Source organism: Scylla paramamosain, chromosome 36, assembly GCF_035594125.1.
Source record: "Scylla paramamosain isolate STU-SP2022 chromosome 36, ASM3559412v1, whole genome shotgun sequence".
Classification (NCBI taxonomy): domain Eukaryota; kingdom Metazoa; phylum Arthropoda; class Malacostraca; order Decapoda; family Portunidae; genus Scylla; species Scylla paramamosain.
In genome coordinates, this window is record NC_087186.1 from 9,994,129 (window position 1) to 10,019,131 (window position 25,003).

The 25,003-nt window shown below is 42.9% G+C and overlaps 1 protein-coding gene and 1 long non-coding RNA gene across 9 annotated transcripts in view; one reads left to right on the top strand and one right to left on the bottom strand.

Moving 5' to 3' along the window:
• On the top strand, positions 1 to 2,584 carry LOC135090965 (uncharacterized). Its single transcript, XR_010262219.1, has 3 exons — positions 1 to 215; positions 1,218 to 1,271; positions 1,530 to 2,584. It is a non-coding gene; the product is annotated as an uncharacterized LOC135090965 (long non-coding RNA).
• A 1,738-nt stretch (positions 2,585 to 4,322) lies between these two features.
• Positions 4,323 to 25,003, bottom strand: part of LOC135090964 (neuron navigator 3-like) — a 55,690-nt gene continuing 35,009 nt past the window's right edge. For 4 of the 8 annotated variants that reach the window (XM_063988206.1, XM_063988213.1, XM_063988212.1 and 1 more), the window contains 17 exons: positions 18,849 to 18,960; positions 16,265 to 16,434; positions 14,977 to 15,891; positions 14,541 to 14,723; positions 13,440 to 13,466; positions 12,340 to 12,512; positions 11,854 to 12,005; positions 11,492 to 11,575; positions 10,907 to 11,234; positions 9,893 to 10,020; positions 9,433 to 9,614; positions 8,280 to 9,167; positions 7,888 to 8,133; positions 7,477 to 7,673; positions 7,164 to 7,309; positions 6,476 to 6,652; positions 4,323 to 5,949 (listed from right to left, as the gene is read on the bottom strand). In XM_063988206.1, the coding sequence (XP_063844276.1) occupies positions 5,839 to 5,949; positions 6,476 to 6,652; positions 7,164 to 7,309; positions 7,477 to 7,673; positions 7,888 to 8,133; positions 8,280 to 9,167; positions 9,433 to 9,614; positions 9,893 to 10,020; positions 10,907 to 11,234; positions 11,492 to 11,575; positions 11,854 to 12,005; positions 12,340 to 12,512; positions 13,440 to 13,466; positions 14,541 to 14,723; positions 14,977 to 15,891; positions 16,265 to 16,434; positions 18,849 to 18,960 (4,219 nt within the window). In that variant the 3' untranslated portion in view covers positions 4,323 to 5,838. The remainder of the gene's footprint in view (positions 5,950 to 6,475; positions 6,653 to 7,163; positions 7,310 to 7,476; positions 7,674 to 7,887; positions 8,134 to 8,279; positions 9,168 to 9,432; positions 9,615 to 9,892; positions 10,021 to 10,906; positions 11,235 to 11,491; positions 11,576 to 11,853; positions 12,006 to 12,339; positions 12,513 to 13,439; positions 13,467 to 14,540; positions 14,724 to 14,976; positions 15,892 to 16,264; positions 16,435 to 18,848; positions 18,961 to 25,003) is intronic. The other 4 variants (XM_063988210.1, XM_063988208.1, XM_063988207.1 and 1 more) reach the window with 4 other exon arrangements.

Genomic DNA, 25,003 nt, shown 5'->3' on the forward strand with positions numbered 1-25,003 from the left:
TTGTGTGCATACTGTGCAGAGCAAGCTGGGAGGAACAACATATCACCAGACGTCAGACACCAAGGCACTGTTTTCAAAGGGTGCCATAAACTGTTGCTTTATTTAACGTATTTTCGCAGAACAAGACAGTGACAGGGACCGTGGCTGCCTGCGTGTGCTGGTTCAAGCTTGGTGCCTGCCGGGAGGTGCCTACAGGGCCACCAAGGCTAATATTGGTAAGAAACCCGCCCACCACTTGTCCAGCCAGGTAATTTGCAGTCTGATGTAATAGGCGGTTGTTACGTGTCACCCACAACCACACAGGGCTGTCAGGTCAGTGGTTAACCTTACTGTTTATTGTTAAGCCTCAGTATTTCATGTTTTTGCACCTCGTTAGGAACATATTGATGTGACTCAGCATTCCACGATGCCACAAGCGCTCCAAGCCTCCACCACAAAACTCTTACTAATTAACTATGACAAGAATTATAAAAACGTAAAAAAAATCCACTTATCTAATGTTAATGGGTGTCTTAGGCTTGTTTAGGAGTGCTTTAAGTGTGTTTTGGACTGTTTTCAATGTTTTGGGATGTTTCAAGTGTATTTTAGGATGTTATGGATGAGTTTGGGTGTGTTTTGTGTGGATACGGGTGAGTTTTGGGTGCGTTTGTTGGTATTTTAGGTCAGTCTGGGTGTGTTTTGGAGTGTTTTAAGTGTGTTTTGAGCCGTTTTCAGTGTTTTGGGATGTTTTAAGTGTGTTTTGGGATGTTGTGGATGAGTTTGAGTGTGTTTTGGGTAGGTACGGTGTGTTTTTGGGTGAGTTTTGGAGTATTTTAAGTGTGTTTGGGGATATTTTGGTGCACTTCCGATGTGTTTAGGATGTTTTTTGTGCGTTTAGGAATGTTCTGGGTATGTTTAAGGTGTTTTAAGGTGTTTTAGTGTGATTGAAGTTGCTTTTGAGGTGTTTTGGTTATGTTATAGGCATGTTGCAGATAAGCATTGGGTCTTTGAGGGTGGAAGTGGTGTGTTTGAGGTAAGATAAAAGATACTGGGGTGTTTTGGGGAGTGGCTGTGATAGTAGAAGCGTGTCAGGGGTGTTATAGCGTGTGTTGTGATGTATGAAGCTAGGGATGGGTAGAGGGTAAATAGAGAGGTACACTGTAGGTTAGGTTAGGCGTTGATTGGCGTCGATTCAGTAATACAATCTTTTTTTTTTTTCTTTTCATATACAAATGTAGAGGGACAAAAGAGAAAAGCAGGAAGACCACCACCACCAGCACAGTGGAAGAACGGTTAGAGACAAGCGGGGAAAGTTGAAAAATGAATAATTAAACGCTTGCTGTCTTTTATTGTCTTGAGTATAAAATGGTTATATGACAGTCTCTCTCTCTCTCTCTCTCTCTCTCTCTCTCTCTCTCTCTCTCTCTCTCTCTCTCTCTCTCTCTCTCTCTCTCTCTCTCTCTCTCTCTCTCTCTCTCTCTCTCTCTCTCTCTCAGCTTAGGATTAGTAACCCCGTTGACAGAAGTGACACCCGCGTTTTCTCTTCTCAGATGTAAACAAAGCGGTACCTTCCTTCCAGCTGGTGATAAAACTTTCTCTCGCTCTCCCTTACTCTCCCACGTCACGGAAGCAGTGAAATAAAGCACACGAGAAGGAAGTGAGAGGATAATGAAGTTTGTGATACGTCAGAAGGTTACACCCATTTCCTGTCCAGGTGTTGGTTAGTGGGCCTCGTGTTTGTTTGTGTTCCCTAGTGTTGCTCTTGTGTTGTGAGAGGAATATAGTTCTCTCTCTCTCTCTCTCTCTCTCTCTCTCTCTCTCTCTCTCTCTCTCTCTCTCTCTCTCTCTCTCTCTCTCTCTCTCTCTCTCTCTCTCTCTCTCTCTCTCTCTCTCTCTCTCTCTCTCTCTTGTCATCGTAATCCCACCATTGTCACTACCACCTTTGTTATCCCTTCGTTCCTCTTTTCTGAGAAGGCTTATCTCAGTATTTCCATTATTACACTGCAGGCAGTATCTCAGCTTGATGTAAACATGTTCAGTTTGAATTTTAAACATGTATTCTGATTGCTTTGTCAAAACATTCAAATATTTTCTTATTGTGAAGGATTTATCAAAACTAATAAAACTTTCATTACACCCATTTATTGCAACCATAGAGCAATTGTTTGATATAAACATAACTTTGTCCTTTTAGAAAAAAAATGTATACTAAAATTAATTGCCCCCATCCCTATCACCTCCAAAGTAAAAATAAAAAAAGGGTGGTATACGCCTTGTTACTCAGTGAAAATAAAAAAAGGGTGGTATACGCCTTGTTACTCAGTGAAAATAAAAAAAGGGTGGTATACGCCTTGTTACTCAGTGAAAATAAAAAAAGGGTGGTATACACCTTGTTACTTAGTGAAAATAAAAAAAAAAGGGTGGTATACGCTTTGTAAGTTAGTTAATAAGTTTAAGGAGCACTTTGCACATAGAGGCCCCGTAGTACAAAATTTTAGAATTGCATTCGTGGGGCCTCTGTGCAATGTGCTGCTTAAACTTAGGCAGTCTTTTATGTAGTAGTCTTGTTAATTTGCACTAAAACTAAATAAAATATCCTTAAAGACCCGTGTAGCCTTAAATAGAGCCCTTTCAGTGTAGCGGAGGTGCGGCGCAGTAGTGCTTCAGAATCCTTACACGAGACGGCAAGGCGCATTTTTGTCTTTTTATGATAAGATGCTAATGTCTCTTCAACATTATCCTAATTTCATTTTAATGACCAGATCCATGACTTTATCAGCTCACTGTCCCCAACGCAGCAACTAATGACTTAACTACTGCACTACTGACGTCACACCATTAATAACCCTTATTCACCTAATGGTTCTGGCCTTTATTAGCACAATGCACCATGCGACCAGTTCTTTAGTACCCAAACTTACAATATGACTTACCATAACGGAAAGTACAACAGCCGATTACTGCATGATGCCCCTCGCGACACGCGTCCTCTTCCCTCGCCGCCACCTCCAGATATGACCACAGAGGCAGTCGGAGCCAGAAGCCTGCCACTCACCTCTCGCTGAGCCTTCCTGCTAACTGGCAACATGTAGAGTTGCCACATTCCTCATTTTTAAACATCAGTTCTTTCATAATCTAATGTTCCAGATAAATAAGACTTACTTCTCCGCAATGACGTTATGGCGTAAGTTGTTGAAGCGCCACCCAAGAAATATTTTTAATCACTTCACTTGATGGATAATCATACAAATCAGTTATGAAGGATAATATATGATATGGGTCCTGCAGAGCGCTTTGGAGTGGGACCAGATAAACAAGAAACACAGATAAACAAAGCAACAAGTAACAAGTAAATACTGATGAAACTGGAAACCCACGAGGTAAAGAAAAATGCCGAAATTGTTTTCAATTCATGTGTAGGTATTAATAAGTAACATTTTCTACAAGTGTACCTCCTGAAATCGTTCCCCTACAGAAGCCCTGGTCGTACATTAGGTCACATTAGGATGAACTGCAGTGGTAGGTGTCATGTATGCAACTTGTCAGCGATTTCTTTCCTTGGATCTACTTGTGGTCTCAGTCAGTGCCTTCTGCTCCATTCTGTTTTATCCTTCTTCCAGTTCATCACAATCATACTTCACTCCATCCTTTCCATCCATTACATCCACCCAAGTAAACTCAACTGTTGCTTCCATTTTAGTTCTATGGACGCACCCACCCAGTTGTGCGCTTGTTGGCCAAGTCACTACACATGTTCACACACTTTTCAATATACTGCTTGATTTAGGCAAGTATTATTCATATTGTATTGAGAAGAATACTAGGTTGATTTGGACAGTTAAGTGAAAGCTGCTGGGTATGTGCATAAGTGAATATGTTCATAAGGGCGGGGCAAGCAGGGAAGTGGGGAAGAGAGGGTGTGCGAGATGAGCAGCTGACTGCCTGACCTGCCACTGCTCCTGCCTGCATACTTTCACCTGCTCGCCTTTCTTACTATTGGTGTTGGTCGTCTTTGGGAAATACAGAGAGCGCAAGTGGGCGATTCTTCCTGCTACCTATCTCCAACGTAACAATATGCTAAAGAGATTCCTTTAATGGGCATGTTTATCAAACATACCTCGTCTTTGTAGAAATAGATACATATTAATTCCCAGCCCCATACTTACATCCTTAGGAATACACAGGCAACACAATGCCAGTAGTCTTCCCTTCCAGCCATGGAGTGCCTGGCCAGGCATGCATTCATCCTCACAGGGAAATATCATCCCTGTCTTCCCCCCTCCCATTAATATGTACAGTGAAAAGTTATGTATAAAAAGTAGGTAAAAGAACACTCAAGTATATTTCAAAGGAAATGCATTGTAAAAATGCCAATTTCTGTATAAAAATGGAAATAAGGGAACAGCTTCACTTTTGTATATCTACCAAAATTACAGATGTAGCCTGAATAATTAAACACCATCAGAGTCACTGTGACATCAACATCCATAAAATGCTTCAATATAATTCCATGGACTCCAAGCTGACTGTCACACTGCTGCTGCTTCATGTTATCACAAGTTTCTCACACAATATTGAGGTGAAGTAGTATTTCTCATTCTCTACACACCGACCATTCACACTTGAATAATGGAACATTACACACTTATACCTCCCGATAGTAAGTATTCTTCTATTTTAGAATTATGTACATTATTTACAATATTAAAGGAAAAATATATAAAGTCAGTAGCAATATAGAATTTGGCAACTCTGGGCAGGAAGAGTAAAATGTTCAAGCTATTAAATTCAAAAGCTTGTGTCCAAAATCTTGAGAATTAAATAAAACAATATAAAGATGCTTTAAAGGGGGTGGTGTCCTCTTAGCTCTCAGGCACTTAAGCTAAGGACACTGGAAAGCTTGGCTTTGGTTTAACTCAACTCACACCAAACACACACACAGGCACACACACGTACTGTGCAGTATTTCATCTCGGAGCAGCAGCTGCTGTTTGGGTCTGCTAGCTGAACACTTGACAGCAAGAGCTTCAAAGCAACAAAACACATCAATCTACCACAGTCAGTGAACCCCATTAAAGCTTTCAGCCATTTCACCCATTCATAAATATATACATATTAAAGTAATGTGGAAGAACTTGAACCTGGAAGTTCTATTCCTCCTCATACATAATATTTGTGCACCATGTGTTATAATCTAGTATAGATCTCTGCAGTCTCAATGCTAAAGAAAAGGTCTTAAATGAACAGCTTATTGTATACACAGCACAAACACCAGGCATTCAAAATAATTTTTATAAAGTATACTTAAAGTAATCAATGATTATAAATTGATGGAGGAAAATGAGCTTCCTATAATGTCATGTTCAGCTCATAGTCCATTTTCCATCACACACAGATGCCATCAATGTACAGATTAGGAACCATGCCATGCTCTCTGTAGACCCAGTGCGAATCAACAGGAGTAGCAAATGCTGGCTATTTTATCTAAAATAGTAGAAAGATGTCTCTTTTTCACTTCAAAGTTTATATCTATTTCAAAATTGTTTATGCTTTATTATGAAAAGAGCAACGTATGATCACTTACATTCCTATTTATGAAGTCTGATGAAAGTCCCCCCTAAAAACTCAATGCAAATTAAACTTCTATCAGAACCACATATCTGGCGAGAAGACACCAGGACTGACTAGACCCCACCGTGTACCCGTCTTCCCTCACGCCCCCAGACTCAGACCATCCTGCTGTCCAGCACACCCTCTGCTTCCCTGCTTGCTGACATCTGCTCCTGCCTTGATTCCATTTGGTTCATCTTCTCCATGGCATTGCTGAGCCACTCGGTGTCAAAGGCAACATTAGAGTTCTTAGATGGTCGACTCCAAGGGGTTCTCCATGTTTTCTATGGAAGCGGTGTCTGAATCCTGCTGTGGACTGGAATAGTTTGCAGCTTCTTGCAGTCTCATCAACATACTCAGCTGGGAATGAGAAGAAAGAGATATATCATTAGTACATACATCCAAATATTTAATTAATTAACATTTACCTATGACACTTATGGAAAATTTCTATTGGCATGTAGAATATATAATAATTTTGTGAGAACACATTTAAAAAAGGGATTTAAAGAGACATCAGGGTGAAAATCCTCTCACAAAATGGTTCCTCATATATTTATTATATATATCTTAGAATAATAAGTAAAAGTCAGCTGTGCTGAAGCCAAGTCAAGTAATTTCTATTTGCTTGCTGCTAAAGTCTAAGATTCTTTCTTCTGAGCTGATTGTGACACCTTAATTATCACAGTTCTCATTCCTAAGCCTTCTTTAGTATCTATTCACTACTCAATTCACTTGGGAGGACACACAAGAGAAGATGAGCAGCTGAATGGACACTGTGCTGAAGGATCCAACCCAGACTCAAACTGAGAGTTGCAGATACACAGGCAAGTGTGCTAACCACTACACCACAGAAATGCACTACACACTGAATAATTCCTCTTACCAGTGGGTCATTTTCTCCCTGATTGTCGTTCTTAAACTTATCCTGGGTGGTTGAGGAGACCGTGGCAGCCAGAGTGTCATATCCCACATCTTCAGGGCGTAGGGACAGTAAGGCCTGGGGTCCGGCGTGGCTGCTTGGGGGCCATGGGTACGTCTCCGTGATCCAGGTGGTTGGGTCCTGTGGGGAGGTGTTCACATAATGAGTGACACTAGTTGAAGCTTAGATTCTCTCTGCGTTGTACTCATATTAGCTAATTAGTTTTCATTCTTAGCCATCAAATAATTGTGAGTTTAATCACTTGGTACTAGACTGGATGGTGCTCAGGTCATATAAGGATAAGACTGGTCAGGTGGTCCTCAAGACAGATTGGCCTGAGAGCAAAGAGGCCTCACAGGATGTTTGGTGCTTGAGGCAACATGTGAATCAGCACACTAATATCATGTTCACCAACCCATCCACTACTTACTCAACCACATCCCCCATCCACTCAACCACTCAACCATTACCATCAACTCACACTCACCCAGCCATCCACATCCACCTATCCTGAGGCTATTTGTATTCAGGCCAATCAGACTTGAGGGGCATCTGATCTGAGGCCTGTATGACCCAAGTACCATCTGCCTAAGCAACTGTAAACCCAAATAATTTCCTGTTGTCATTCTCATTTTAAGGCAAGTCTACATACCTCCCAAGTAGATCTTTTTCCATAGAGCTGAAGTCCTTCCCTGACTGCCTCCACAAGGTAGGGCACCAAGGAGTAGTTCCACAGGTCTGTGAACCAAACCTGTGAACCTTCCAGTGATCCAGGGCAGGACAGGAAGAGGCGAGGCCCTGAACCACAAAGGATGATTATAAAAATTTTGTCATGCAATCAACATGGTGTTTTATTGTGACTGCATACAATAAGTTACTCAATATACTCAGAAGTGTCTTACATTGTGGACATAATGCAAGTAGACAATGTATAAAACCTTGCATGTAAGAAAGAAAATCCTTACCAATGGTGACATCTGAAGAAGAGTGCGTTTCCAGGAATTTGTTAATATGACTCCAGCAACGTGGCAGCCAGTCCAGGACCTGCTGCAAGCGGGGCAGGCGGGAGCCGGCCTCCACCTCCACCTGGGTGAGGCGGCGACGTGCCACGCGTCCCACCAGGCCCTTCACTGGCTCCATGTGGTTGGCCATCAGGACCCACCTGGGTGTGGCACAAGTAAAATCTGAGGGCAACTGCTCTACTTTTCTACTTTATGGTGATATTTGGAAAATCATGTTGTTCTTTCCAAGCAGTAAAAGGTGCTGATAGTCCTTTGAGTAGTGTCTTTTTGTTTTTAAAAACAAAAAAAAACATGAAACTGTTCAATTTGTATGCAGTGTGTGACAACCATGATGACAATAAGAATGCAATGTACCTGAAGTTGTGGTGCAGCTGAAGGTTTGTGGTGGAACACGATGTTGTCTGGTTCATGGTGCCAATGATGTATGGGCACTGGGTGTACTTGGCACTCAGGAAGCCATTGAACACGTCAGTCAGTGCCCCAGCGTGGTGCAGGTTGTCCAGGATGATGACCAGGGGCAGGTCAGCACTGTTGTTCTCACACTGCTCACTGATGTGGGACAGGTATGCTCCCAGGTCCTTGCCAGTCTTATGATCAACACTGGAAATGAAACACATAAATCTTTAGCTACATACTAAGTTCATAGCAACTTTACAATAAAAGCAAATTAAATACACTACTAAAATTCTAAACATCACAATGAGGGTTCACCATGAAAATTCTTTGGTGTGTCATGCAGTACATACTTGAATGTTGCAATATAGCCCGGTGATGGATCCTTCTCCATGCGAGTCACCAAATACTCGGCCAATTTCTGCGCCAAGTATGTCTTTCCTGTCCCCGACGGTCCACAGAGGATGATCCTGCGGTGCTCGGTGAGGAGGGACACGTATCTCTGCACTATTGACTTGGGGATCATTGTTTCAAAGGCCAATGCATCAACATGGTTAATATTGGCTCCCTTCAGGATGAGCTTGATGGCCATCACTTCCCCGACTAAATATCCATAAGGCAAGAGTTCGGGAGATTCAGGGTGGCGGCCTCTGGAGATCTCCCCGATGTGGTACGAGAGGATGGAGTCTGCACTCAGGCCAAGGTTTGACACCGGGTCCACTCTCAAGATGTACTCCTTGAAAATTCTCTTCACAAGACTGTCTAACATGTCCCACTTGGTCTTACCACTTACTGAAATAGCACCTATGACGCACTCGCTCCCCTGCAGCCCGTCGACAGGATTCACGTACTTATCGTAGTCGCCGTGGCAGCCCATGTACACAGTAATACTAACTCTCTTTCCATCTTTATCACTAGGGTCAATTAGAATCACATCGGTGGAGTCTGGCATAGTCACTTCCTCGCCCAGGCTGAGTCTCTGTTCTATGGAGTCTGACACTGGGAGGGAGCTTTGAGAGGAATTTAGAGACTTGGAGGACATCAGTCTGTGTAATCTATCATTGTCCTGCTTTAAAGATATCATTTCTGATCTCATCTTGCTTAGAGTTTCCTTCAGGGACTCCAGCTGGTGAGCTGAGGACAAGGCTTCCAAGCGAATGTCCGTCAGAACCATGTCCTTCTCCTGCAGCTGGCACTTCAGGTTCTCCACATCCTCTTCTTTCACTTGCTCTTTACATATACTGAAATACAAATACAAGTTGTAAGTGAAATGCATGTGAGATGTGGCCATTTCAAAAGCAACATAGCAATATTTGTAATTTAATATCTGAGTAATAATTTGGGCATATCAGCTACTGAGACCCAACTGGAACATAGGAACTTATCTGTACTGCAATATCAATGGACATATGTGGTCATGAAAAGAAAAGAAAGAAAAAAAAAGAATAATTATCTCCTGAAGCAAATGTTCCTCCACCAACACTCCTCAAACATGGATATGCTCACCTTGTAGTGGACTGGCAATCAAGTTCAACAGGTTCCCCATTAGCACGCTGGAGCTGTGGTGACGCTGGGGCAGATGAGTCTCCTCTCTCCATCCCCTCAATGTCTGACACAGAGCCACCTGACACTCCCTGCTTGCTCTTCTTGTGGCCACGTGAGAATGCTTTGCTGAATGAACTGCGGAGCTGCGTGGTGGAAAGAACAAGAAACAAATTATTAATGTCTCGCAGCTGTGCATGTCTGAATTTTCATGTAATCAAAGCAAGTAATGCATAAGATATACCTTGTGTGTTTGTGGATCTAAGATGGAAAGACTTGTATTGTGTAATTCAAGAAGACTACAAATGTTACTAAAAATGTAAAGCTGTTTCTATGATAAAGATGAAGTAAAATAGTAAATAATTTATCCACATTATAAGCTACAATTAAAATAATATTTATGAGCAGTGAAGTGTGGACTCACCCATCCTTTCTTCTTTCCTGACTTTGAGCCATCACTCTTGTCGTGGTTGGAGGTGTGGGAGGCGGCGGAGCAGGCCGAGGAGATGCTGGACACGGACTCCACGGACGTTCCTCGCACCAACTTGCCGCCTACACACAAAAATTACAACCAAGTGTAAGAAACTAAAGTATTTTACAACATTAACCAAGAGTTATTTTTTTTAATAACAAAAATAACAAAGCCAAATCAGAGAAAACTAAAATATGCTAAGCAGCAGACTAAATGAGGGTATTTAATGCTGACTCAGTATTAGTTGACTAAAACAGAGGGATTGACACTATATTTTTAGTGATAATTTTAGAAAAAGTTTTACTACATAAATGCATGTTGTCACAAAACTAAGCAAAACTCAGCATTTAGTTTATCTAAATATCAATATTAGTAATAATCTTTTCAATTTTAATCACTTACAAATTCAAACCAAAACAATTTTATGATAAATCTGTTCATGTAACTGGAAATCTCTTTAATACAGTAACAGCACAAACATGCACAACTGTATGTTAATCTTCTCATATACACAAAAACTAGTATTAAACAACTGACATACATACATTAGTATAAGCAAAATTAGTTTTACTAGCAAGCACTGTACGTTTTAAAAGACTTGAAATACAAAAGCAAAAAGTAAGTGAAACTAAGCAGAATAAAAAAAAAAAAATGCATAGCAACTAAACAAGGAAGTAACATAAAGCATACAAGAATTAGGTCTTCAATGGAGGTAGAAGGGAGGAGTCAAGGGGAGGGAAGAGAGGGAGGTCAGGAGCCCCACAGTCTACTGTCACCCATGCCTGACAACTTTCCCAGGATGCTCAGTTTTGCCGATTCAACAAGCAGATGTTTTTCTTTGAGATTCCTGAGGCTACAGTGAGTATGTTTTGCCAAAGTACATCAGCTTCAGCTTAAGAAGTAAGGAGAAGAGTGCCTGTTTGCTTGCTTGCTTGCTTGCTTGTCAAAAACATGATCAAGTCTCACCAGCTTCAGTGAATTCACACACTACAAGGTCTTTACAATTCCCCGTAAAAGTGTGCCTGCGAGCAACGTCATGACAGGGTTTCTCGGGTGAGTTGGATCGACTCCCGCCGGTGGTAACATTGAGCACAGAACAGGAGGCTATGTTGGGAGGGTGCTGGGAATGGTGGTGCCTGGTTGGGGAAGGGGTGGAGTGGAGGTGGTGGTGGTGGTGGTGGTGGTGATGGCAGTCAGGGGACGTACTTTGCAGGCAGGCCACTGTCAACCCGGCATCTACACTCTGCTGACGGAGGGCTTCTATTGTTTTCCGGAGTTCCATTACTTCTGAGTCCTGAAATTATTTGTTCACATAAGTAAATGTTCACTACAAGCTCTACTAATACTCATTTATAGTTTTTTGTCCATCACATTTTCATTAAATAACTTCCTTCTTTTCTTGATTTATAAATCATATTACTGAATTCCTTTCTTAGCAATTATGTGTATACATATTCCTAAAGTACTGATGTGCATGGACTTAATCATAAAACAGTTAATTACCTAAACCAAATTGTAATAAACATTTTCAAAATAAGAAATGGTTCAAACCTTCTGCTCAGAGGAGGCGGTGAGCTGCTGCAGTCGGTTGGTCATGTTGGTCAGGGATTGCTCAAAGGCAGCAACCATGTGTGCCTGGAACAGACAATGTACAGTTATGTCTTGTGGTCACGTGAGACACCACCATCATCAAAACTATTTCCAGCACTATAAAAATACAGCACTTTTTTTGGAAAGCTGCTAAAATCCATCATTTAGAGATGAAAGACTGCCCTAATAAGGCAACTAATGCATCCATGTGGTTGAAAGTATTTTGTTTAAACCCTGGTACAGCTATGAAACTCCTGACTGCAACACACTGATCAAATACCACCAGTCTATCACAACACACATACACATGCATTCAAACATACATTGGTAGTGAGTTGATTGGTGAGAGTTCCAACTTTATCTTGAGCCTCAGCCAAGTCCTTCCGCAGCTTTCTTATTTCAGCAGCCTGTTTCTCTTCCTGTGAGCTGTACAGTGATGAGGATGACGACACGAGGGACAGTGAAGAGCCATGACCTGGGAAAAACAAAATTCTTGAGTGAAATGTTAAACACACAGTTATAATTTCACAGCATTCTAATAAAGGATGTGTTTGAGGCCTATATTCTGAAATGTTTTGTTCCCTCACCATGAGTAATTTCAAAGGACATGGAGATGATTACTGTGCTTCTTAAGAGTATTTCTCCTGTTGATAATATAGAAAATTTTGATAATGTCACCAGAACTGTAAAAATATCCCTAAAAACCAGTGTCACTTCAACTAGAGTCTTTTGAAAGTAGTAAAGGTATGGTGTTGACAAGTTTCAGAATATGGTCCCAAGACCCATCCCTACCACACCAAGACACTTACACTCGTCATCCTTGGAGGTTCTGGGAATGACAGTGGAGTAGTAAGGGGAGCCTCTGACAGTGTTGAGGGGAGAGATGGGCAGCCTGGCGCCCCCGGGTGGTGTGGGGCTGGTGGGTTGCGACGCGTGGCTCTCCCGCCCACTGCTGCTGTACAGCTTCTCGGACTTTGTGGATCTGAGGTGGGGAGACTCGTACCATGTAATTCACGGAGACTACAAATGTTACTAAAAATGTACAGCTGTTTCTATGATAAAGGTGAAGTAATGTTGTAAATAAGTTATCTATATTATGAGCTAGAATTAAAACTACATTTACTAGCAAAATATATACAGCATAAACTTTTCACCTCACTGGCAAGAACTTTTGTCAGCAGTGTTTTTTTTTTTTTTTTGCATGCAAAAAAAGAAAAGAAAAAAATCTGTACATAAATTTAAATAAAAATATTTTCTTATACATTAAGATTAATAATACACTGATGGTTGACTGCTGTGGAAAGACAAAACATAATCACATGAAAATAAAATATAAGCAAAAGCAAGCTCATGTTTGCTGAGAGGCAGTGAATGACAAGCCATGCTGAGGAAGCTTCATTATCAGTTTGTCACCAGTATGTCTCAGCTTACCTTACTTCTACTGTCTTGACATGTACACAAAACATTTTGCTACTCAATAATGGAATAATATAGGTACAAGTATTGTCCACAATCATGTACATTACTGTTGGGAAAACAAGAGACAACTACACACACACACACACACACACACACACACACACACACTAGGTGACATCTGTGGGACACAAGATACAAAACGACTGTACCTACTGAGGCTGGCCAGACTAAGAGCCACACACTGAGAAATGCATTGCAATCTTTTGCTGCTCAAAGTATACAACTTATGACTAAGCCAAACTTGTTTTCATTACATTTTAACAGGTCTGCTAAAATACTGTTAAATTCACATGCTTAGGTGTCAATAATTAAAAAAAGTTATTAAATAGCAGCAAAAAGAAATCCAATGCATTTCTCAACAGGAGGACTCGTAGTGTTCCTTTGTGGCCTGAAGCCTACAAGTGATCTATGAAGCAGAGATAAACCATACCTAGGGAAGGTCCGTTCAATAAGATGGCTGTGAAGGGCACAAAGTTTTGTTAATGGTGTTAGTGATGACAGTTCACATATAAAAAAAATTGGCTTATTTTTAGGCATGCAAATCAACCATTGTTCTGGGGGCAGGATTGATTTCATACACAGCACTGACACAGTTTAAACTCTGTTGGTGGCTAATCCATGCTGTGGTAAACACTGATATATAAATTCAGGGTTAGTTCATTCATAAACAATCTTCTCTTTAAAGTACATTCCACCCTGACTGATTTTGTTCAAACTGCAAACAGTGAAAATGCAGATTGTACAAAAGCTAAGAATACTGAATAGTATACAAAAAACCTATAGCATAGGTTTCTTGAATTGTAATCACTATATAAACTGATCAACTGCAATTCAGGTGCAATCTTTTGAAGTGCCAATCTCTGTAAGCTTTCATTCTTCAGATTTCCAAAATCAAGTCAATTCAGCACAAAATCAAAGAAAATGAAGTCACTGTAATCATTCACCTGTTGTGTGACTGTTACAAAACACCAAAGAATGATGAGAGATGTGCAGATTCTGTGTGCACATCAGAACACAAGACAATAACCACCCTGATCCCTTCCACTACTCTGCCTGAGCCGGCACGACTGTTTGTGTCAACAGCAGGTGAATGAATGCATGATGAATGCAATATCATGGCTACTTGAACAGCTTCTCAAAATCAATAAATTGATTCCAGAAAATTAGTGAATGCTTATGCCACATTAGTACAGTGTGCTGCCAATGTTCAATAAAGTGCATCACAAATCAGTCTTCCTTAATACTCATTGCATTCACAAATCCAGCAAGAATTTATCAGTGAATCTGTACTTGCACATGTACAACATTCCATTAGATGAAATTTGAGTTATGATAAAGACCATATACAAACTAGTTGTCAATGACAAAGCTGATGCTCTTGGAGCCAGTGTAGCACATGGTTAGATTCAACAAAATAAAAAATACATTCTTTACACACACAGTAGCATAGAAAAGTCACATCTCAGAGACCAGGGCATCAACGGGGTGGAGAAAATGGTATGAATCATAGCAAAATAAAATGTTTGATTACCTAACACTATTGGAGCGAGCAAGTCTAGGGGAGGGTGAGGAGGAGAGTTCTCGCTGGTGCATCATGAGGCGGGCCTGGGTGAGGCTGGTGGCCCGAGCGTGCTGGATCTGTGCAGCTATACTCGAGGCACTAGAGCTTATGCTCTCCATACTCTCTGCTTCTGTCAGACTGCCACCCAATGGTCTGGTTTGATTTAAGGAAGCAGAGAAGCTGAATCACCTTGAGCTACTCACACACAAAAATCAAATGTTCTGAATAATAACAATAATCACAATCAATGTTGCAGAGGTGAAGTGTGTGTGCAGTTTTCATGTAAAAAGGCAAAAAGTGAATTACTGAATATTACAACACTTTAAAGCCAGCAAGAGTATGCTTCCAGTGATCAAGAGAAGGTGCAAAGAACTCACACAGAAGCAACAAGCCGGGACCTACTTACCTTGTGGGCGCCGATGCCACTGAGCCAGCATAGTTGCTCCTGGACACCCAGGAGTATGGGCTGCTGTAGGGACTCCCGCCATACTGCAGCTCAGCATAATTGGAATAGGGAGAGTCGCTCAAGGAGCCGTCGGTGGGCTTGATGCGCGGGCTCCTCTCTCTGTAGTATGGAGATGGGTACTGTGCGTACTCCCCTACGTGAACCTTGCCATACGGAGACTGCATGATTCTCTCCCGCACACTCTGTGATAGCTGGGCTGCCACAGGGCCATTGAGGGAGTAGGATTTGAGCTGATACTTTCGGCCAAGTGACCCTGAGGAATACTCCCCATCACTGTGCACACCACTGGACATGTAGTGGAGATCACTCGTGGTCTGTGTTCCTCCTGATACCTTCAATTTGGTTCTTGGCCTTTCTAAACTATGACTAGAACTTTCATGATGAGAAGAGCTGCCTCCTGTGCTGTCTTCTTTGATTCCTTTGCTTCCCTTGGAGCTGCCAGTGCTGGCGACACTTCCAGAGCTAGTTGTTCTTTTGCCGTTGTATCCAAAGTGACTCGGAGCAGTCTTGGGGTTTTGCAGTTTTTTCGAGTCACCATTAAGCTGTGCACTCAAACCTCCTACTCCTCTGTCTCTGCTACTTCTTTCTCCTTCCCTTTTCTTCTCCCCACTGGTTCCCTTCTTTTCTATCTTTCTGGACCCAGCAGAGCCTGAACCTGAGGGCCCTGAGCCGCTGCTGAGAGGTGCGCCGCCAGGGACACCAGACTGGGGAGATCCTAAGTTTGATTTCTTGTGGTCCATCTTCCTGGAGCTTCCACTTGAAGGGTCCATGCCTCTCTGCAGCTCTCTTGCTGAACGCTCCAAACTTCCCTTACCATTTTCAACATATTTTTTCCATTGTGTATTTGATATTTGTCTGAAAGAAAAAGTTGCTATTGTCTATAATTCTGTTACATGCAATATCATGTATCTAAGGACTGTGAGATCTAAAGAGAGGCTTCAGTGTTTCACAATCCTTAAAATACAACATTGCATTATGTGGTGTGCTTTGCTGGTGATCTTTTTTTACATGCTGTGGTGCCCTGGTTGAAATGAGGCAATTCCCGACACCCAACAAGTGTACACCTGCTGAGTCAATGATAAGGTTTGTGCCTAATGCTTTGCAAGTTTCTGCCCTATTAGTTTGCAAGGCTTTTCACCAAGATATATATGTATGGCATTAGTGGCTAGGTTAGAGATCATGTGACAAATTCCAGATATTATTGAAGCTAATATGAGGTACAACTCACTTGAAGGCACTATTGTCTGTCTGCTGAGAGCTCTCCGTCTTCTTGACGTGCGCTCGACTGGACACCACTTTGTACATGCCTGATGGGTCCACCCCCATGGCCACCTTGCGGGATGGTGACCCACTCAGGCCCACCGGCAACTTCAGCCCAACTTCCTTCATGCTACGGCTCTGTAATACAATCTGATATTAGCTCCAGTTTATAGACACAGAAAATGACAAGGTTAATAATAAAATGAGTTCAACTTTGCCCAACTGCCTTCATGCTATGGTTCTCTAATACAAACATATTAGCTTGCCAGGCCAACAGCAACAAGTGATAAGACTAATAATGATACAAGTCAAGGTCAATGCTGGTCATTAATCATTCCTTCCTCCAGGTAGGTGCAGTGACCAGAAGTAAAAAGGCACCAATATATTCTTGGGACCTGATAACTGTTGTATGTCAAAGGTTCTTCCTGTTCCAATGGCCTGCATGTGGGGTGTCTCATGACTAAAGAAATCCTGCCTTCACATCAGTTTCTCAATGTTTCTATGGAATGCCTAAAGGGAACATGCCAATACACAGACACTTATTTACATTCAGGTAAGAAAAACATTACATCCCTATGACTCCTGAGAGACTGAAATCTGGTTGATGAGAGAGAGAGAGAGAGAGAGAGAGAGAGAGAGAGAGAGAGAGAGAGAGAGAGAGAGAGAGAGAGAGAGAGAGAGAGAGAGAGACCTTGTTCCAGTAATGTTCTTTGGTAAATGCCTGAAACAAACAAGCCCAATAACCAACGTACAGTATGAGCCTCATTCAGACAAACACCTGAACTTCCACAGGTGATAATCAACAGATGCACTCGATGTCTCAATACAGAGTACCAGTGATGGACAGGTATCATTGACAGGTATCCACTGATAGGTGTAACTGGCTGTCAAAGTTGGTGTGGGAGCTGAATTCTGAGGGGCAGCAATATGTATGAATGAGTGATTGGTTTTAATTCTGTCTGGCTGGGGGAATGAATCTCTAAAAATCACTCTCCCAAAATAAATAACTAAATACATAATATCGAAATAACATTAGGATTTTCACCTGGGGCAAAACTACATTCAGCTGGTGCCCTCATTGTATTGATCACGAATTGTCGGTGTCTAGGAATTAGCAGATTAAGGTTAAGCAGCACATTATTGCCAAAACACGTGAGGCAGGTGGTTGACAGGACAAATGGATACCGAACGTTTTTATAAGTGCGACAAAATACGTCATGGCGTCTATACACATATGTAGTTTAACAAAGAGATCCCCAGTGAAATTAATGAACCGATAATCTAAACTTGTCCTAATCTAACCTAACCTGCAATTGCAGTTCAGATAATTAGCGAGTCTGGTCTTCACTCCACGACCTTCAAGTTGGCAGCCATTGTGTGAACTTGTCGCCAGGCGTTCGTTCTCTTGTGGTGATCGCTACCTTCTTTTGCGCACTGCTTCCCCCACACCTAAACCGCCGCCCACCCTCTCCCACCCACGAGACGCAGGTGAGGAAAAGGTACCGACCCGTAAACCTTGATAATCCGATAATCCAATACAGTGAGGGAGAGAGGGAAAAAAAGCACGCATCCTTTGAGGTTTCCCAGCACCATTATCACATTAACAATAACACGGTACATATAAACACACGAATTATTGACAGCGAACGCATCCATCATGTTATGTAGTACCAATATTAATACCAGGACAAATACCAGCATATTAACATTCAAACGCAACAGTTGCTAACAGAATTGTGGTAAAATTCTAAACGCAAAGTTCCGCACGGGTAAGCTGAGAGACAAACGATGCAGTATAGCACATTTTTCAAAACCGCAACAGGAACACGAGCCGCAAACCTATTAATACCACGTGCTATGGCCAGACATACCACACACACCATGCAACTAATCACTCACTCCCTACCAGCCGCTCATGCCGTCGTTCACTTGTTTCAGGATGTCAATACACGCATCTGACACCACTGACAAGAGCTACTGCGGCGTACGTCAGCGGCCGGACACTAACATACGTCCTTCACCAGGGACCAGAAAAAAAAGAAAAGGTCACACGGACACACGGACGCTAAGGGAACGTTTTGTACCAGCTGGCTTTGGTACATCTGGAAGGCAAACGAGAGAGAGAGCAATGTCTGATAAATCGATGGCAGGCATTTACATCCGCGGCCAGTGTTGTTGTCCACTTTAACGGAGGTAGACCGCGGTTCGGCTAGGCACGTTTTGGGGGACCACACGAGTTTCTTACTACTGTGTGTGTGTGTGTGTGTGTGTGTGTGTGTGTCATAGTGCTACGGTGTGCCTGCTGTGTGCTGTGACTTACATTGATGGCACGCTGTCATGTCGCTAGTGTTCATGATTTACACTGCCATCATGTGACGTAACTTAATGGCAGTAATGGTACGGTATTAAAGGCGGAGGTGGCGGGGGCTCACCCTCTAATGGTTAATGGTAGTAAAGGTAGACTATTAATGGTGGAAGTGGCGGGAACTCAACTTCTAATGTTTAATGACAATAATGGCAGGCTATTAATGGTGGAGGTGGCGGGGACTCACCTTCTGGTACGCGGGATGGTCCGAGGAGAGCGAGGTGGACAGCATATCCTCGGCAGACATCTCGTTCAGAGTGTCGCTCACGCCGGAACTCAGGCTGCTGCTGTCGTCGAAGCTGCGGGAGAAGACACAGGCATGAGTAACGCCTTGAGTGATGAGGGAGGCTTAGTATGAAAGGGGGAGGCTGGTGCTGCAGGCGTCAGGTTCCATGGCAGGACACATTAAGGATATTTTCGAGCCAAGGAACGTAAAAAAATCACTCCATGCTTTAATAAACCTTAAAATACTTACTTCTCTGTAACTCGTAGGTAAGATAGGGATCAGATGGACACACACACACACACACACACACACACACACTAAAGCTTCTACGTACAGAGCCACAAAGGGTTCCCTGGTACACCTGAAAGTGACCCGTCGCGTCTCGTGCACCTCAATGGGGACACACACCCCGTGAGTCCCCTGGGAGCAGCGAGTTACTCTCACCCTGATTTCCCTTGCGATGTGGACGTTCCCTTAAGCTCAGTACTTCATTAGACTTGACATTAATGGGTCTGAGAAGTCGTGCAAACCGCTCCTCCCTCTCCCCTTGACTACGCATTAATCTGACGGAACACACGCTCCCGCTCAGCTGTCTCCTGAAGGTAACTAGATTCATACACTGCTGCTGCGCCAGAAGACTCAGTTAGGCGCCGCTTCAGGGACGTAATGATGCGGAATTACTGCTGCAGACACGCTCGTCAGAAGAAGCGAGAACACACAGAAGCAGAAGCAGCAGAAGCGTCACTAAAACCTGCTTCCAGACACAACATGGAGGCCTGTATTCTGAAACGCTTTGCTCTCTCACCAGGACTATTTTCAAAGGCCACAGAGATGACGAGCAGGGTTCTCAAGAGTGTTTCTCTTGTTGATAATATAGAAATTTGATAAACTGTCACTAGAACCATAAAAACACCATAAAAAAATCAAAATAATTTCACCTAGAGACTTTTGAAACTTGAGGTGCAGCTCAGAAGCGTTTCAGATTATGGGCCGGAGTCTGGTGCAGGAGCAAATTTCTTTAAAAGTCTTCCCGGAGGAGTCTGGATGGAGGTGTTCAGTGTCTAGACGGCGCGGGCATGATTCCAAGCGATTTGTGCCTAACTCTACTTAAGCCTAAGGGAAGCCGACACAAAGCCAGGGTTTATGGTTGGTCAGCAGTCGGAAACGGCACCGCGCATGCGCCCAAAGCGATCATTTCAAGTGGCACGATCTCAGTCCATCTCTCTCTCTCACTTTCCCTCAACCATAACTCTTGCCAGGCCGAAGACGTGACGCACTAGCTCACCAAATCCATCCATCTCAGGGACAATGGTGCTGAAGGCTGCTGCTGCTGCTGCTGCTGCTGCTGCTGCTGCTGCTGCTGCTGCTGCTGCTGCTGATACTACTACTACTACTACTACTACTACTACTACTACTACTACTACTACTACTACTACTACTACTAGTATTACCACCGAATCCGAGTAATGTAAAGCAAGAACGTGACAAGATAAGCATCACCACGTTGGTTAATCAAACCAGGTTGTTAGTGCCGAGTTAATAGAAAATTTTAAAGGAAAATTACATATATTTATGGATGGGGATGATAGGTTGATATAGGTAAGCTTGCTTTATACAGGGACTGCCACGTGTGCAGACCAGGGGTAGCATGGAGGCATTACTGGCCACGAAACATTGGAGGCGATCACCGCAGGCTCTCACGCCTCCTCCCTCCCCACAGTCCCACACAAGCCATAGAAGAGCTAATGCTTGTGTACGGCTTCTGAGTCACAGCGGAAACAACATACGCGAATAAATAAACATCAGGATAAGTGTCTTCCTTGTTTCATCCGAGATTTATGGACAGTCCTTTAAATTTCCCTCCCTCTTAAACTTAAACTTAATCTACTGACGTCGCTGGCGGGGAAGAACCAAGGCGGCCTGCAGCTGCTTCCTCCGGGCAAGAAAGAACCAAGAAAACCAGCAGTCTGACCGAAAAAAAAAGAAGAAAATCGTAAAAAAACAAACACAACGAAAGAATCTCCAGCTCGGTTTTATTGCTCCTTAAGAGAAAACCCGGCTTTGTTCATTATCGTCGTCCCTGATAACCTAAGACGGAATTTGCGGGCTTACGTGAAAGACATGTTGTAAGTCACGGCGCCAGACGGATAATTTTGCCTGTCTGTCCGGCACAACGTAGCGAAAACACCATTAAAGCGTGTACCGAGAGAGAGAGAGAGAGAGAGAGAGAGAGAGAGAGAGAGAGAGAGAGAGATAGAGAGAGAGAGAGAGAGAGAGAGAGCTCGTAGGGAACTTAATTTGAGGTAGAAGGGGAAGAGGAGGGAACCGATTACACGAAAAAAGTGGATGTGAGGGACGCGGAAAAAGAAAATAGATGTAGGGTTGTATGGAATATTGAAACGCTGGACTTTAAAGCGAGCGAGCGAGTGAGCAAGAGAGAGAGAGAGAGAGAGAGAGAGAGAGAGAGAGAGAGAGAGAGAGAGAGAGAGAGAGAGAGAGAGAGAGAGAGAGAGAGAGAGAGAGAGAGAGAGAGAGTATATTCGGGATAAAAATACGCCGAGTAACATCACAGGGGATAAAAAAAAGTAAATTCCATCACAGGTGAGGTATCAAGCTGAGTGTAGGCTGAAGGTAAGGTAAGGTGAGGGGGAGGGGGGGCTCGTGGCTGTGTCTGGGAGATGCTCGTGGCGTGGAAGACCGGGAAGTTTGATAAAATGACATCCTGCTTCTACCCACGCCTTCCTCAAGAGTCTTAAGCTCCCTGGACTGAGAAAAATGTTTACTTAGGAAGGCACAAGGGTTTAAAGTACACCTGTGATACCTGGGCAGGTCAGCAAGGGCGACTGTAAGATATGCTGCAGGTGTGAAGTTAATATAAGGCGCAGGTGTATTAGTTTGTGCAGATAAATACGAGGGGATGCAAAGTTGAGTATTGCCACTCTTTTTGGGATTGTGAGCAAAATATTACACTTATTCGTGATTCCTGCGGTTCTTTTTTCAAATTTATCTTTTCTTTCTCCTCCTTTTCCTCGTCTGTCTTTCTAATTTCTCTTATATGTGCAAAGAAATATAAAGCTATTAGTTTTGCCAACCATCTTTTTAAATTGTAAGAAAAATTCATCATACTTATTTTTGATACCTGCAGTTTTTTCCACAAATCTATCTTCTCTCTCCCTCTCCTGAGTACGAGTATTGGCAATCATCTTTTGAAACTGTGAGAGAAACCATCACACTTATTTTCTGGCATAGTGTTTCTCCTAATTCTCCTCATCCTTGTCTCTCCTTCTTCTAGTCTTGTTATCCCCAATTCTTTCCTCGTTTTTCTCTCACAAGGTTTCACGGTTCGCATTTTCCCGTGCTCACTTTTCACATTTCCCTGTTTGCTTACGCTCCTTCGTGCATCTTAATCTCTCACATGCCTTCCTTTTCAACGCGTCATAAAGAACCTCCTTACTTCTCTACTTGTCGTGTTTTCTTGTACAGATAAAGGTAAGAACGGACACTAAGTTTACAGCTGTCTATTTCGGTATGTTTTAAATAATTCGTTAAATCTAAGTACTTTTACGTCCCTCTTACCCATGTTCCTTTCTGATCTATGTATTCTTTAAGCTTAGTTTGATCCTCATGTCAATCTTGTTACATCTTCCTAAACAATGATGAAAAGCCGCTTAAACCCTTCGTAGTCTCAGTCAGTCTCGTTACTTCTCTTTTATCTATAGTCCTTTCTAAACTACCCTTAAAATCCTCTATTCAAGTCCTCATATCAAACTTAATCACATCTTTTCTTAAATAATAATAAAGTCAAGAACTAAAATCTCTAATTACATTTTCTACTATCCTAATACGTTAAACTTTACTGTATTACTTTCCTCTCCTTATTCCTCTCTTATCTCTCCTAAAAATATCCCGAAAAAAAACCCGTGTCATGAGTGTCGTCTTGTCGTCTTGTCCTATCCTCACTCGGGTACAGTTAACAACAAAGCCAGTCACTCCTCAAGTCTCCAGTCTGGCTCAGCATATTTTCCTATCTGGTGCATCAAAGTTTATTGAATTTCGTGCCGGAACATGACGTCGCGGCGCCTCAGGATTCCATCAATAATGCATTCAAGAGTCAGGGAAGGATGACACACGAGGAACCCTTGCTAGTCCGGAAGCTGGCCGCCCCTCGCCCCTCGCTCAGGATGTTGAAGGTTCACTCTATCTATCACAGGGATGTCTCTCTCTCTCTCTCTCTCTCTCTCTCTCTCTCTCTCTCTCTCTCTCTCTCTCTCTCTCTCTCTCTGGTCCTTTCATCTCTGTTTTGTTTCCTTTTGCTTTCATTTCTCATTTTTCTTACATCCTCTCTCTTTCCGTCTTTGTTTCTCTCTCTCTCTCTCTCTCTCTCTCTCTCTCTCTCTCTCTCTCTCTCTCTCTCTCTCTCTCTCTCTCTCTCTCTCATCCTCAGTCATTAAGTTATGTATACTTTATAATGCGCCATAACTTACACTATCTTAAGGCTGAGATCGTGTGAGGAAGGTACACACATTCTCTCTCTCTCTCTCTCTCTCTCTCTCTCTCTCTCTCTCTCTCTCTCTCTCTCTCTCTCTCTCTCAGGCGCGGAGGAGGAACGTGTCCCATTTAAATAACTAGGGACTTGACTCAAAGGTTCTGTTGGCCTTCGTGACCCGCCACTGCCTCGCCCACCTACGCCTAGAAATGTCTGTCCCGTTTCACTATTCTCGTTCACTTGGAGAGAAAGACTTGGGAGACTAGGTAGGGATATATATTACGTTTGTCTTCTCTCCTTTTGTGAATTCTGTCGTTCATTCATTTGACTCTTTTGCTGGTATGGTAATATTTTCTCTTACCATTCAATACAAAAAAAGAAAAAGGGATTATTTTTGTGTTTTCTATACTACATAACTATTTAAGAGAGTGAAGCAAACAATATGCCTTTAAAAAGTTGTAACTAGTTGTGGTGAAGGATTTGTCCAACAGTGAACGTAGGAAAAATTGAGTGCCGTTACACTTTTCCCTTTTCCCATTCATTCACTTATACATTCCTTGAGACACTGGAAGGAAAAACGTAATAATTCCATGTCACGCTATTCACTCTTCACTCCTTTACGCAATCGGAAAAAAAAAGAAAAAAAGTGGATACATGCTACAATTTCTCCTCTTTTATTTGCCGGAGGTCACTGGGTGTATCTAGGCATCCGAGCGTCCTGTCCGGTCCAAATCCCCCGCCTGGTTTGGTCAGCAACTCAGCACGGCGATCCCCGCATCTCCCCCATAAAGTTTTACGCAGGCAATCACGAAGACCATCACTACGAGCGCTGCGCAGAATTTCCCTCATCCACGCCCCTCTCGCGTCCCCTACGTCTGGCCCATTGTTCAGGGCATCACTCGTTTTTCAAAGTCCCCTGCAGCACATCCTACTCAGCCTGCCTATGTCTTGATACATGGGTACCTGAGACCTGCCTGTGTGACTTTTGGGAGTAGTTTGTGTGACTTACATCTTCCTTTCATGTTTCCTATGGTTAATTCACTACTACAAGGCACACTGATATACCACCCAGCTATACACTTGGCTATATAAGCTTCAATCTATTTTTGCTTATCGTTCTTTCTCTGTCCTATTCATCACTTATATTTCCTGTCCCTTACGAGTAAACCCTTTCTCTTTACTGACGCAGCTACAGATTTTAAGGAGAGAAGCGGGTGAGTGTAGCGGTATCACTCCCTGCTTTCAATAATTCTCTGTGTCTTGTCCCTGGTACCCCTGAAAGCGCCAGACGTTTAAGGGAGCAGCAGGTGACTATACTAGTGTCTCATTTTATTACCACTCCCGCTTTCAATGCCACCAGTTCCTTAATTCCCTGTATCTTGCCCCTTACTGCCCCTGGTGCTGGACGTTGAGGGGAGCAGCAGCAGGCGGGCAAGCATAGCGCCGTGCCTAGACTCTTGGAAGCTCAGTGATTGGCGCCTAATCCCCTTTCTGGCGCTGTCCTGGGCGTATCGATTCCTCTTCTCCTTTCCTTCGCTCTTTTTCTAATGCTTCGCGTAACGACGGGAGAAAACTGAACAAAAACTACCCTCGCAAAGCTCACTCTAATTACACCTATCTCTCGCTCCGT